This window comes from Polyodon spathula, chromosome 10 (genome assembly GCF_017654505.1).
Source record: "Polyodon spathula isolate WHYD16114869_AA chromosome 10, ASM1765450v1, whole genome shotgun sequence".
NCBI classification, from domain to species: Eukaryota; Metazoa; Chordata; class Actinopteri; order Acipenseriformes; family Polyodontidae; genus Polyodon; species Polyodon spathula.
The window spans coordinates 6587958-6600665 of record NC_054543.1 but is presented as its reverse complement, the minus strand read 5'-3'; the positions used below and the strand labels follow the sequence as shown (position 1 = coordinate 6600665).

Here is a 12708-nt window from a genome sequence, read left to right as displayed (position 1 = left end):
ATAGTATAGCTTATTGTAATGTGATGTAATTTCCATTTGATACAAACTATCTGGTACCTAGAGGTTCCAGATGCCTCTATCGCATCAATATCAGGATGTACATCCATATATATATATATATATATATATATTATATATACATATATATATATATATATATAAACGTTACGTCCAAATTTAAGTATAATAATATAATATATAAAATATATATATATATTTTATCTAAATATATATATATATATATATATATATATATTTGCAATTATTTATTTATTTATTTTTTATTTTTGGAGAATGGGCTGTTCTAAAATGCTTGGTCAGGGTTCTATAACCGTGGTGCTTTATAACACCGTGTAACAATTTTTTTTTCTTTTTGGTTCCTGGGTAGTAAGTGTTATTTCTTATTGCTTATGTCTCAAAAGTATAGAAAATGGCTATTATTTCCCACAAACTTTGCTTTTGTGACCAGGACAGTGATATTTTGAAATTTACCTATTTTCCAGAACATTCCAGATATATTCAGTACTGAGTAAACTTGGAGTAACTTCTAGAACTTTCTAGAACTTTCCAGTAATATAAATAGTAGTATAAATACAGGCCCACCAGTTCAGTTTAGTTCCAGCTGCCTAAGTGGATACATATCTGCATTTCTCTGAGATGGCATCAAGAGGCTGCAAGCATCCGGCAGACGCATTTTGCTATGTCTGCGGCCAATTTATCAAGACAAGAGCGAAAAAGTACTCTGTGGAAGCATCTGCTAAGATGTGTGAGGCCTACAAGGCATATTTCGGCATGCCTGTCGGGGATCAAGACAAGCTCTGAGCACCTCATTTCACCTGCGAGCACTGCAAAAAAACTCTGGAAGGTAAGATGGACAATTGTTGCTCGGAATTTTATGTTATCAAATTTGTTAAAATTTTTAAAATTGTAAAAGTTTTTAATTTTAAAATGTTTTACAATTTTCAATGTTATTGAAAAAATATATCATTGTGGCAGAGCAAAGCTCTGCCCTTTTTAAATTGGCAGGGATGGGGTTAATTTCCCCATACCTGCCTGGGTTTATTATGTTCAGGTGGCTAGGGTTGATTACTTGATTAGGTTAATTAACGATCAATCAACGCCCAGCCACCTGACATAAAAGGAGGCCTCTGCTTCTCATTTGGGAGGAGGGAGCTGAGGAAGCAGGTTGGTGGTTTGTTGGTTGTGATTTTTTTTTCAATTTTCTAAATCCAGTGAAGGCATTGCCCAGCCTGGAAATCTTTATTTTGTACATTTTGGTTTTTTTTGTCTTTCTTTTTGTGTTTCAATCCCTTTGTTTTGACCCTTGTGCCTTTTTATTTTTGTATCTATTTATAATAAAAGTATATTTTTTTGAACTGCAGTCTGTCTCTGGGCCTCTATCCACTCACCAGCCTGCCACATTTAGTGTCAGAAGCGGGATAGTGCCACCTAGAGGCTCAGAGCAGTATTTATTTATTTTTTTTGGAATTTTTGGGATAATTTTTTTTTTTTTTTTGAAAAAAAAAATGGGAAAGAAGAGCAGACAGCGGCAAAGGCAGGACAAGCAGCAGCTGAAGAAATGTAAGCTGCTGCAGCCACTGCTAGAGGACCCGGCCAGCCTCTTCCCTTGGTGTTCCTGGTGCGGGAAGGAGGACCATCGTTGGCGGTCCTGCCCAAATGTGCCACCGGCAAACTGGTGTGGCCGGTGTGAGGAGGACGGCCACAACTGGTCAGGATGCCCCTACAACCAGGCCCAGGAAGAGGTGCAGTATTCACCCCGGGCATCAGGGGCCACCCCACTACCTCCAGCACCACCACCTTCACCACCTTCCCAGGAGATCTGGGACTGGTTGATGCACCCTGAGGCAGACCTCGTCCATGATCTCCCCATAGTTATCAACACGCTGCGGCATCGAGATGGGGAGAGGTGGGAACAGTGGGAGGAACGACACCACCCAGCGTCCTTCCCAGAGGTTGCCCTCATGGTGGTTAATTACCTGGCGGTAGACATGGGAGATGCCCCGGCCACTCCAATAAAGAGGGGTGAGCCGCCTTCCCGAGAGCCAGAGAGGGGTGAGCCGCCTTCCCGGGAGCCAGAGAGGGGTGAGCCGCCTTCCCGGGAGCCAGAGAGGGAGGAGGAGCCGCCGTCGCTCCCAGAGCCAGAGAGGGAGGAGGAGCCGCCGTCGCTCCCAGAGCCAGAGAGGGAGGAGGAGCCGCCGTCGCTCCCAGAGCCAGAGAGGGAGGAGGAGCCGCCGTCGCTCAAAGAGCCAGAGAGGGAGGAGGAGGAGCCGCCGTCGCTCCCAGAGCCAGAGAGGGAGGAGCCGCTGCCGCTCTCAGAAGGGGGGAGTTGGCTGATTGCAGCCGGTGTACGTTGTACATGGGGGGAGGTGTGTGGCAGAGCAAAGCTCTGCCCTTTTTAAATTGGCAGGGATGGGGTTAATTTCAGAGCTCTAGATAAGGAGTCGGCAGCCTTCAAGTACCTTCAAGACTTCTTCCCTAAGCTGTCTGAGGCAAAGGTCAAAGCCAATGTCTTCGTCGGACCACAGATAAAGAAGATCCTGGAGTGCAATGAATTTCCCAAGAAGCTCACTAGTAAGAAGAAAGCGGTTTGGAACAGCTTTGTCGCAGTGGTTCGGAGCTTTCTGGGCAATCACAAGGCCGAAAACTATGTGGAGCTGGTTGAGACTCTGGTGAAGAACTACGGCACAATGGGCTGTAGGATGTCCCTCAAAGTCCATATTCTTGATGCTCATCTTGATAAATTCAAGGAGAACATGGGAGCGTACTCGGAGGAGCAAGGTGAGCGCTTCCACCAGGATATACTGGACTTTGAGCGCCGCTACCAAGGACAGTATAACGAGAACATGATGGGAGACTACATTTGGGGGCTGATTCGTGAAAATGATTTACAGTATAATCGTAAATCTCGAAAAACTACTCACTTCTAAATCTTTTGTAGTCATTTTTGTATTACTTTAAATACATGTTAATTTGGATTCATATGTTGTTTTTTTCTGACTTTATGTGAACGAAAAGACACAAATTTGCCAGTTTTCTCATTGGAAATAGGTAAATTTCAAATTATCACTGTCCTGGTCACAAAAGCAAAGTCTGTGGGGAATAATAGACATTTTCTATACTTTTGAGGCATAAGCAATTAGGAAATAACACTCACTAACCAGGAACAAAAAATGTGTTACATAGTGTAATGAGAAAGTCTTTTGACCAAAATTCCACTATAGTTTGTAATAAACTGTAATACTCATCCTTGGCAATTGAGGTGCATTCAAAAGCCTGTTCTTTCTTTCTTGTTACTTGGTGTCAGCCTGTCTTTTGCTCTTGTCAGTGAGGATTTTAAAAGAGGCACATAGAAGCCCATGTACCATACAGTATCTAGCTATACACAGTCCACTGGCGTCTCACATTCTGATGCACATCTTCTCTCACCTTCCCTGTATTTCTCTTAATTGCCGTGCCTTTGCTGTTTTGCTGCTGTGCTGTGCCAGCTGTTTGAACTCAAGTAAACTCCCCCAGCTACCATAGAAATTAATCTGTTCAAGTCTTGTAACTGAATAGGGGAGTTGCCATTTTAATAGTTCAAGCATGTCCCGCTGTGCGTTGGTTTATCAATAGTTTACCACAGTGAAGCATAGCAAAGTGTAATAAAGCACTGTGAAAGCATGGTAAAGTATTGGGAAGAACAGGCAGGTATGGCAAAGCATATTAATAAACATGGCAAACCAGGGTAAGCTATGGTAAATGCAAAGCATTACCATGGGAAAAGCATAGGAAAATTGTAAAAAGAATATTGTGCAAAAATACCATGGTAAACTTGTATATGGGATTCCATAAGCTGACCTGTTTTTTTTTTTAATTTTATTTTACTGACTTCTGATTGGCTGAGATATTGAAAGAAGTATTCCACATAATGTTAATTTATGGCACCTACATATATGAGCTGTTGACGTTTATATATTGTGGTATGTTTGTTTGAAAAATGATTTGCTCAAATACTGCTGTAACTGGTTCTGTTCCGTTAAGATAAGGTTTATGTTCAAAATGATGAATTGTACTGAGTCACCCATGGCTCGCACAGTAAAGAAACTGTCATGTGTCTTTACTTATGTATAGCGCTATACATAAGAAACAGTCTTGAAGCCCAGGTGTTAAACCTGGACAAAGAAAATAAAACCGAATCAATATGGGTCAGAATAACGGACAAAAATTCAAAGGGCATAATAATAGGAGCATGCTATAGACCGCCAGATTCAGACGGTGAGCACAATAATCTGTTATACAATGACATTAGAAATGCGTGTAGCAAAGGAGAAGCCATACTAATGGGGGATTTCAACTTCCCCCACATAATATGGGAAAACCCAGTGGGTAGCGCGAAGGATGAAATAGAAATGGTGGAAATGACAAATGACTGCTTCCTAACACAATTTGTCAAGGCACCGACTAGAGGGGAGGCATGCCTTGATTTAGTCTTTTCAAATAACGAAGACAGAATAACTAAAACAGAGGTCAGAGAACCACTGGCAAACTCAGACCACAACATGGTCTCATTTGAAGTGTTTTTTAAATCCCCAAAAGTAATGACTAAAGCTAAGGTTTACAATTTTAGAAAAGCAAACTATGAAGGTATGAAACAGTGACTAACAGAAGTAGATTGGAGTAAAATAGAGAAAACACCCACAGAAGAAGGATGGTTGTTCTTCAAAAATGTAGTACTAGAGGCGCAAAACAATTATATCCCTAAAGTAGACAAATCTAAATGTAAAACTAAATTGCCAAAATGGTTTAATAGATCAATTAAAAAAAATATTCAGCGAAAAAAGGCACTTTACAGAGCATTAAAAAAGGACCAAAAAGAAAGTACGCAGAAAGAGTACACAGAACTGCAAACGCAAGTCAAAAAGGAAGTTAGAAAGGCCAAGAGAGAAATAGAAATGAACATTGCTAAGGGAGCTAAAACCAATTCCAAAATGTTTTTCCAATATTACAACAGCAAGAGAACATTCAAAGAGGAGATTAAATGTTTAAGAGATACAAATGGCAAAATCGTAGATGAAGAAAAAAAAATAGCAAATATATTAAATGATTACTTTTCACAAGTTTTTACAAAGGAAGATACTGACAACATGCCCCACATGTCATCCAGTTCCTATCCAGTTTTAAATAACTTTAGCATAACAGAGGCAGAAGTGTTAAAGGGACTAGGAGCTCTTAAAATAAACAAATCCCCTGGGCCGGATGAGATCCTCCCAGTAGTACTCAAAGAAATGAAAGAAGTAATTTACAAACCGCTAACCAAGATCATGCAGCAGTCTCTTGACACAGGGGTGGTACCGACAGACTGGAAAATTGCAAACGTAATACCGATCCACAAAAAGGGAAACAAAACTGAACCAGGTAACTACAGACCAGTAAGCCTGACTTCTATTATTTGCAAACTTATGGAAACTATAATAAGATCCAAAATGGAAAATTACCTATATGGTAACAGGGTCCTGGGAGACAGTCAACATGGTTTTAGGAAAGGGAGATCGTGTCTAACTAACTTGCTTGATTTTTTTGAGGATGCAACATCGATAATGGATAATTGCAAAGCATATGACATGGTTTATTTAGATTTCCAGAAAGCTTTTGACAAAGTCCCACACAAAAGATTAATTCTCAAACTGAACGCAGTTGGGATTCAAGGAAACACATGTACATGGATTAGGGAGTGGTTAACATGTAGAAAACAGAAAGTACTGATTAGAGGAAAAACCTCAGAATGGAGTGTGGTAACCAGCGGTGTACCACAGGGATCAGTATTAGGTCCTCTGCTATTCCTAATCTACATTAATGATTTAGATTCTGGTATAGTAAGCAAACTTGTTAAATTTGCAGACGACACAAAAGTAGGAGGAGTGGCAAACACTGTTGCAGCAGCAAAGGTCATTCAAAATGATCTAGACAAGATTCAGAACTGGGCAGACACATGGCAAATGACATTTAATAGAGAAAAGTGTAAGGTACTGCATGCAGGAAATAAAAATGTACATTATAAATATCATATGGGAGATACTGAAATTGGAGAAGGAATCTATTAAAAAGACCTTTTCAGTCTTTTCAGTTTTTGTTGACTCAGAAATGTCTTCATCTAGACAATGTGGGGATGCTATAAAAAAGGCTAACAAGATGCTCGGATACATTGTGAAAAGTGTTGAATTTAAATCAAGGGAAGTAATGTTAAAACTGTACAATGCACTAGTAAGACCTCATCTTGAATATTGTGTGCAGTTCTGGTCACCTCGCTATAAAAAAGATATTGCTGCTCTAGAAAGAATGCAAAGAAGAGCGACCAGAATTATTCCGGGCTTAAAAGGCATGTCATATGCAGACAGGCTAAAAGAATTGAATCTGTTCAGTCTTGAACAAAGAAGACTACGTGGTGACCTAATTCAAACATTCAAAATTCTAAAAGGTATTGACAGTGTCGACCCAAGGGACTTTTTCAGCCTGAAAAAAGAAACAAGGACCAGGGGTCACAAATGGAGTTTAGACAAAGGGGCATTCAGAACAGAAAATAGGAGAATGTGGTAAAGCTTCTGCAGTTGTAAAAATGACTACAGGGTCATACTGACAGTCAGAGCACTACTGGCAGGGAAGGAGCTGCAGGAATTCGCCCAGCACAGTACTAAGTGCATGTTCATCATGTTAGTCACGTCTTTTCAGCAGTAGTAACACGTTGTTCTTGATTGGCTTCTGGCCTGCAGCAATGTTGCAAGATCTGTATTTTTTTATGTTGCTGTGGAAATGCTCCAGTTCTGTTCTGAAAAATCACTGCTGGAATTTTGCTGGATCTGGACTATTTGCCATGCCTTTTTTACCGTGCTTCTCAGTTAGACTGGGTTTATAAAGAACAAGGGGTTCATTCTACTGGTCTATACAAAGTCTCACCTAAAAACTTAAAACCCAGGGTGTCCAGTCACGGTCCTCAAGGGCCCTTCCACTCCACGTTTAACAGGTAAATGCTATAATGAAGAACTTCAGGCTCTGGGTGGAGGTTCTGTTGGTTCGGTTTAACAATTTAGAACAAGTTTGGAAAGACCAACGTTGGACACCTGTTTAGATCATTTTTAGAAGCAACTCTACGCCTCTATTTGCATGGACAATTTTTCCAAGTTACTTTATTTCAAACACAGTGAACTTAGGTCACCGGCACTTACATCTTCACACTATCAACAAGTTAGTGAGGGGACTAACGAAGGCTTTATTTTCAGTAGCCTCTCACTGAAATGTGAAGACACTTATTTAAGGTGCTGACACCTAACAACAAAGGTTGTGTGATTATGAACCTGTGCAGAAGCCGGCCGTTTTATGTTTTATTGCAATTAACGGGGTAAAAGACTGCACAGATCCTTGACACTAATGCAGCTTGAGCATCAATAAAAACAAAAATCCCAGAAACTTTTGCATTTCTGCTCACTTTCACCCCCATCTGTTTAATTGCTTACATGCAGTGGATTGCAGACAGCTATTCCTGTTGAAGGGATGTATTCCTCGAGTGGGAAGGAGGAGGTGAAAGATTCCCCTTCCCACATATTCAGAGCATTCTGGAGAATGCTTGACACACTTTGTTGCGTGTTCTATTTATATAGGCAGTTACTCAATGCCAGCCAGGCTTCTCTATGTCCTGTACTTAGCACGTAGGTAAGTAAAGATCTGGCCGGATGAGAATTTGAGACCAGTAAAGTTTTTCCTGCTTTTTTTTCTTTCCATAATACATTAAAACAAAAGCAAGTGTTGATTTCCATGGCTTTCCAGCACCATCACCTTTTCCTCTTTTAGATGTTTCTTATTCACTTACCCTGCGTCGTTAATCAACCGTGAAACCGCTTTTAGAAACTCGACTCAACCTGGACGTTCTATCGTATTCCAACACGATCCCCCTGCTTTTTGTATTATCGTCCAGACTCGCTCAGCATGGTAGTTTAGGGGATCCCAAAGATCTGGTTGCGAAAGCCTGCTCCTTCTTGGGACCAGACAATTGAAAAATTGTTTATAGAAAAGTTTTGGCAAATTGTTTCGTCCCTCAATGCACTGTACTTGCACTGGTAATTTGTGTATAATCCTGTAAATAATTCTATGTCTCCAAATGGTTTCGAGATATGACCAGAGGCTAAACAAGCGTTATCAGCAATCAAACAATGACCTAGAGAATCGTAAATTAGAGCTTTGTGTATTAATTTTGATAATTTAAGTAAATATGTTAAAGCATGCTATATTTTAATATTTCAAACAATAAAGTCCATATTTAAGAATTTCTAACCTTGTTTCACTTACAGTACCTGTGACACTGTTTTTGCAAGGCCATAACAGGGGAAAATGCATATACAATATATTTACAGCATATGTTTAATTGCAAACAATCTTTATATGGAGACACAGCTGTATACATTAAATCATTCTGTTTTTTTTCTATTTGCTTATCTGGTATTGGTGTGTCTCTTAGGAGCCTGTGTTTAGATGAGCTCTTCTTTCTGTATCGGTGGAAGTGGCTGCAGTGGTTTCATTGCCGTTTGATTTTCGCCGGCTCCTCTCCGCAGGCTAAGCTGCCTGTTCTGCTGCTGGGCCGATCAGCTGACCTGCGGCCGGGGGAGTTTGTGGTGGCCATCGGGAGCCCCTTCTCCCTCCAGAACACAGTGACCACCGGCATCGTCAGCACCACCCAGCGAGGAGGCAAAGAGCTGGGCCTGCGTAATTCGGACATGGACTACATCCAGACCGACGCCATCATTAACGTGCGTACTCTATTGCTTAAGGTTTGGGGTTAGGGTGGGGTTAACAGGTTTTATTAGGAGCTTTGATGTCCTAAAACCCTCCAACACAGGATCCACTAGTCCAGATTAATAGTTCAAAGCAATACCTTAAATGGATTCATTTCAGTAGCATTTGTCCTCAGAATCACTGTGCAAACAATGCCTTCAGTTTGGTTAAGTCTTAAGGCCTATAGGGACCATACAGAGTATTTAATCCTGTAAATTGCAGAACTGAGTTTCAAGTAGAGTAAAATAACAGATTCACTTAAAGGCAGCGTCTGGCTCATGGGTACCATCATCCATACTGGAACTAAATAAAGTGCTTGAAATATAGTGCTGATGTCTTTGGCAGCTGAACTTAACTGTGCCTTTGCTTTCAGTATGGGAATTCCGGAGGCCCTCTGGTGAATCTGGTAAGCGTTTTTTTTTTTTTTTCTTGATAGACCACACAATAAAACAACTGGCAAGAACTGCTGCTGAGGCTTTTTGATTCTCTGAGATTCTTATGATAACACAGTGACAACAGACATGATACTTAAGAAGCTTTGTTACACCCAGACTCACATTGTATCGAGGAGTATAACAGTAACACACTAATTGAATAATAACCCCTTTATGAACAATACATATGATATATATATATATATATATATATATATATATATATATATATATATATATATATATATGTACATATGTACATAGTCATCACATTTTAGACACCACATTATGGGTCTGGTTATTAATAAGCCTTTGCAAATGATGGTAAACCATAGTGCCAATGGTGTGGTGATGCTTTAGTATTATATTCAATAAACATACCTGGATCAGAGAAACAGGAGCTGGGGTGGAGGTGCAAAGGGTGGATGCTCAGTGATTGTAAATTGCTTACAGTGGTCAATCACGTGAAATTAATTTATGCAAATAGCCGATTCTCAGCCAGATTCCACGCACAATTCCTGCAAAGACACCTGTGAGCTGAGATGGATTTCTTTGCTTCTGAAGGACGGCGAGGTGATCGGGATCAACACTCTGAAGGTGACAGCTGGCATCTCCTTCGCCATTCCTTCTGATAAAATCAGGCAGTTCCTCGCAGAGTCCCACGACCGACAGGCAAAAGGTACCTCCAGGATTTCCTCTCTGCCTTGGATACAGCAACGGATCCAATTTCCATTCTGTTTGCACCAGTGCAAAGTTTGCTTCATTTTCCTGCAAGATGAGTGTTCTAAACCTACCAAGAAGATCTCAGAGCATAAACTTATAACATCCTTGCAGAAGAATACGGGGTAAACTTTGCACTAATGCATTACCAATGAAAGATGGACCCAACGCATTTCATTACTGTGCAGGTTTAAATATGTGCAGACCTCTCTGTGTGTTTGAGGCATTGATACCTGATGTGAACATCCTAGTTTGCCTACCATGTTGGCTGTGGTCTAGTTGTGTCGGATGGTACATTTGCAAAGTATATTGTGCACTGTAATGCCTATACCATACTTGCATTTACTATGTTTTACATGTGTTACAGTGTATATGCCTGTTATTTAACCTTCACTCATTGACTTTCTGCTTTTCCTTAGGGATGACTGCACCAAAAAAGAAGTATATTGGAGTAAGAATGATGAGCCTCACTACCACGTGAGTGAGCCCTTTCAACACAGCTCTGCATTGCTAGAGGTTCTTTGTCTTAAAACACTTTCAGAGTTATCAAAATCCAGTAGATAAAATGTCTCAGACGCAACATGCTTTAATACTAAAGATAGCAGCATTGTCGAAAAGCAGAATATCCAATGATTACGAGCTAACACAGTCACACTGCGCTACAAAATCCAATCCTTGGTCTGCAAATTACCATTAATGAATTATGTTTTCAATTTAGAAAGGCAGCTTGATTCATGTGGTGTGAAGATGTAAGCTTGTTTTTTTTTTCCAGTGAAATGGATTTGTATACACAATGTAAAGTCTTGGAGAATTGCTCCTAAGTCTCTTTGAGAATCCTTGCAGGTCGCTGGGATCCCTAAGACTCATTGCACTGTTTTACAGGCTTGCCAGGGAGCTGAAGCAACAGCACAAGGATTTTCCAGATGTCACCTCCGGAGCGTACGTGATTGAAGTCATCTCAAAAACACCAGCTGCAGCGTAAGTGGAACAACAAAGGAATTTGCAGTACAATACTGCTGCTTCACACAACAAAGGGGTTCACAGTACACCACTTCCGCTTCACACAACAAGGGGGTTCGCAGTACAGCACTGCTGCTTCACACAACAAGGGGGTTTGCAGTACACCACTTCCGCTTCACACAACAACGGGGTTCGCAGTACAGCACTGCCGCTTCACACAACAAAGGGGTTCACAGTACAGCACTGCCCCCTTACACAACAAAGGGGTTCGCAGTACAGCAATGCTGCTTCCCAATTAACAAGCCACTCTTTGTTTTAATCAGTCCTTTCTTTAGATTGCAACCTCTGTTTGTGCGGGGTCATGTTGAAAGGCTCCTCTTGGCCCATTTCTCTGTGCCGAGAGGGAGTAGATTTCAGCACTAGAAGAGACATTGTAGTTCACCTGTATGAATCCCTTAGCTCTATTAATGCAACAAGAGCCAGCCTGTGACCTAGAACAGGAAGCCATGAGAACTTGGCTTAAAACAGCACTTCAGACACTGGCCCACTCAGAGAGAATATCCTTGGCCCAGCTGTAGGGTTGAGGAGATGGGAGGATGAGTGGTTTGGCAATGGTACTATATATGAAGCCTTTCACCTTTCCATTTGTTTCCAGACAGTAGGGATATTTAACCCATGTAATGCCAAATCCATATAAGTTTGCCATTTGCTTTCAGAATTTGTACTATTTATTTCCAGTTAGCTCCAATATCTCAGGAAGTCTGGTATATTCCTTTTTTGGAACTTGCATATGATGAAATGCCAGTGCCACAGCACTGTCTGAAAATGCACGACCCGTAACATATCTACCGTACTGGAAGTGGGAGCTGATCAAACTGGCTTCTGCTAGTCCAGTCGGTGTGTTTATTTTCTGTAAGAACAGGATAGAGGATCGAGAGATTAGAGACAGAGTTATGGACAAGTGGATATTAATTCAATAAGTGGATATTAAATCAAACAATTAGTAAAGAAGCCTCAGTATGCCCATTGTATAACCAGAAAGAAAATAAATAAATAATAAACAACAAAATATAACTCAAAATAGAAATACAGCTATCAGAACAGAACAGAAAAACTAACAGCCGCTTCGATATTAGAGTTTGGGAGCAGTTTCCTTTTAACAAGAGGACAGGAGTGCTGGCTAGGATTGAGGTGGGTTCAGAAGAGCTGACCGTGTGATTCCTCGTTGCAGCGGAGGGGTGAAGGAACACGATGTGATCATCAGCATCAACGGAAAGCTAATAACATCAGCCAGCGACGTTAGCGACGCCATTAAGAAGGACAGCACCCTGCGCATGGTGGTGCGCCGAGGGAACGAAGACGTCATTCTGACCATCATCCCCGACGAGATCGACCCCTGATCGCAACTCTGAGCTGGTTCTCTTCTTTCACAGTGGACCCTTGTAGGACGTGACTGGGAGAACTCGACCCGTTATAACTTGCCGACGGTCTTGCTCATAATACAGAGAACTGAGATTGATATGCTGTGCATTACACCGATGTTTTGTTTTCCTTTTTTTTCCATGTTTTTACTTGTTAAGGGATTAAATGCATGATTTGAAAAATGTTAACTACTGTTAGAGATATACAAGCAGACAATGTGTGTTTCTTTATATATTTATTATATATAAAGAATATACTATACTAAGTGGGCATTTTTAGAATGGTTTATTGTTGTTTACAAAAAAAATTGGTTGACATCTGCAACTAAGGGGAATAAAATACTTTAAAAAGA

At 40.7% G+C, this 12708-nt stretch overlaps 1 protein-coding gene across 4 annotated transcripts in view; it reads left to right on the top strand.

Annotated features, from left to right (window-relative positions):
- Positions 1-12708, top strand: part of LOC121321980 (serine protease HTRA1B-like) — a 23240-nt gene extending 10532 nt beyond the window's left edge. For 2 of the 4 annotated variants that reach the window (XM_041261367.1, XM_041261366.1), the window contains exons 4-9: positions 8601-8795; positions 9194-9226; positions 9819-9933; positions 10394-10451; positions 10857-10952; positions 12166-12708. In XM_041261367.1, the coding sequence (XP_041117301.1) occupies positions 8601-8795; positions 9194-9226; positions 9819-9933; positions 10394-10451; positions 10857-10952; positions 12166-12334 (666 nt within the window). In that variant the 3' untranslated portion in view covers positions 12335-12708. Of the gene's footprint in view, positions 1-8600; positions 8796-9193; positions 9227-9752; positions 9934-10393; positions 10452-10856; positions 10953-12165 lie in introns of all 4 variants that reach the window. The other 2 variants (XM_041261365.1, XM_041261364.1) reach the window with 1 other exon arrangement.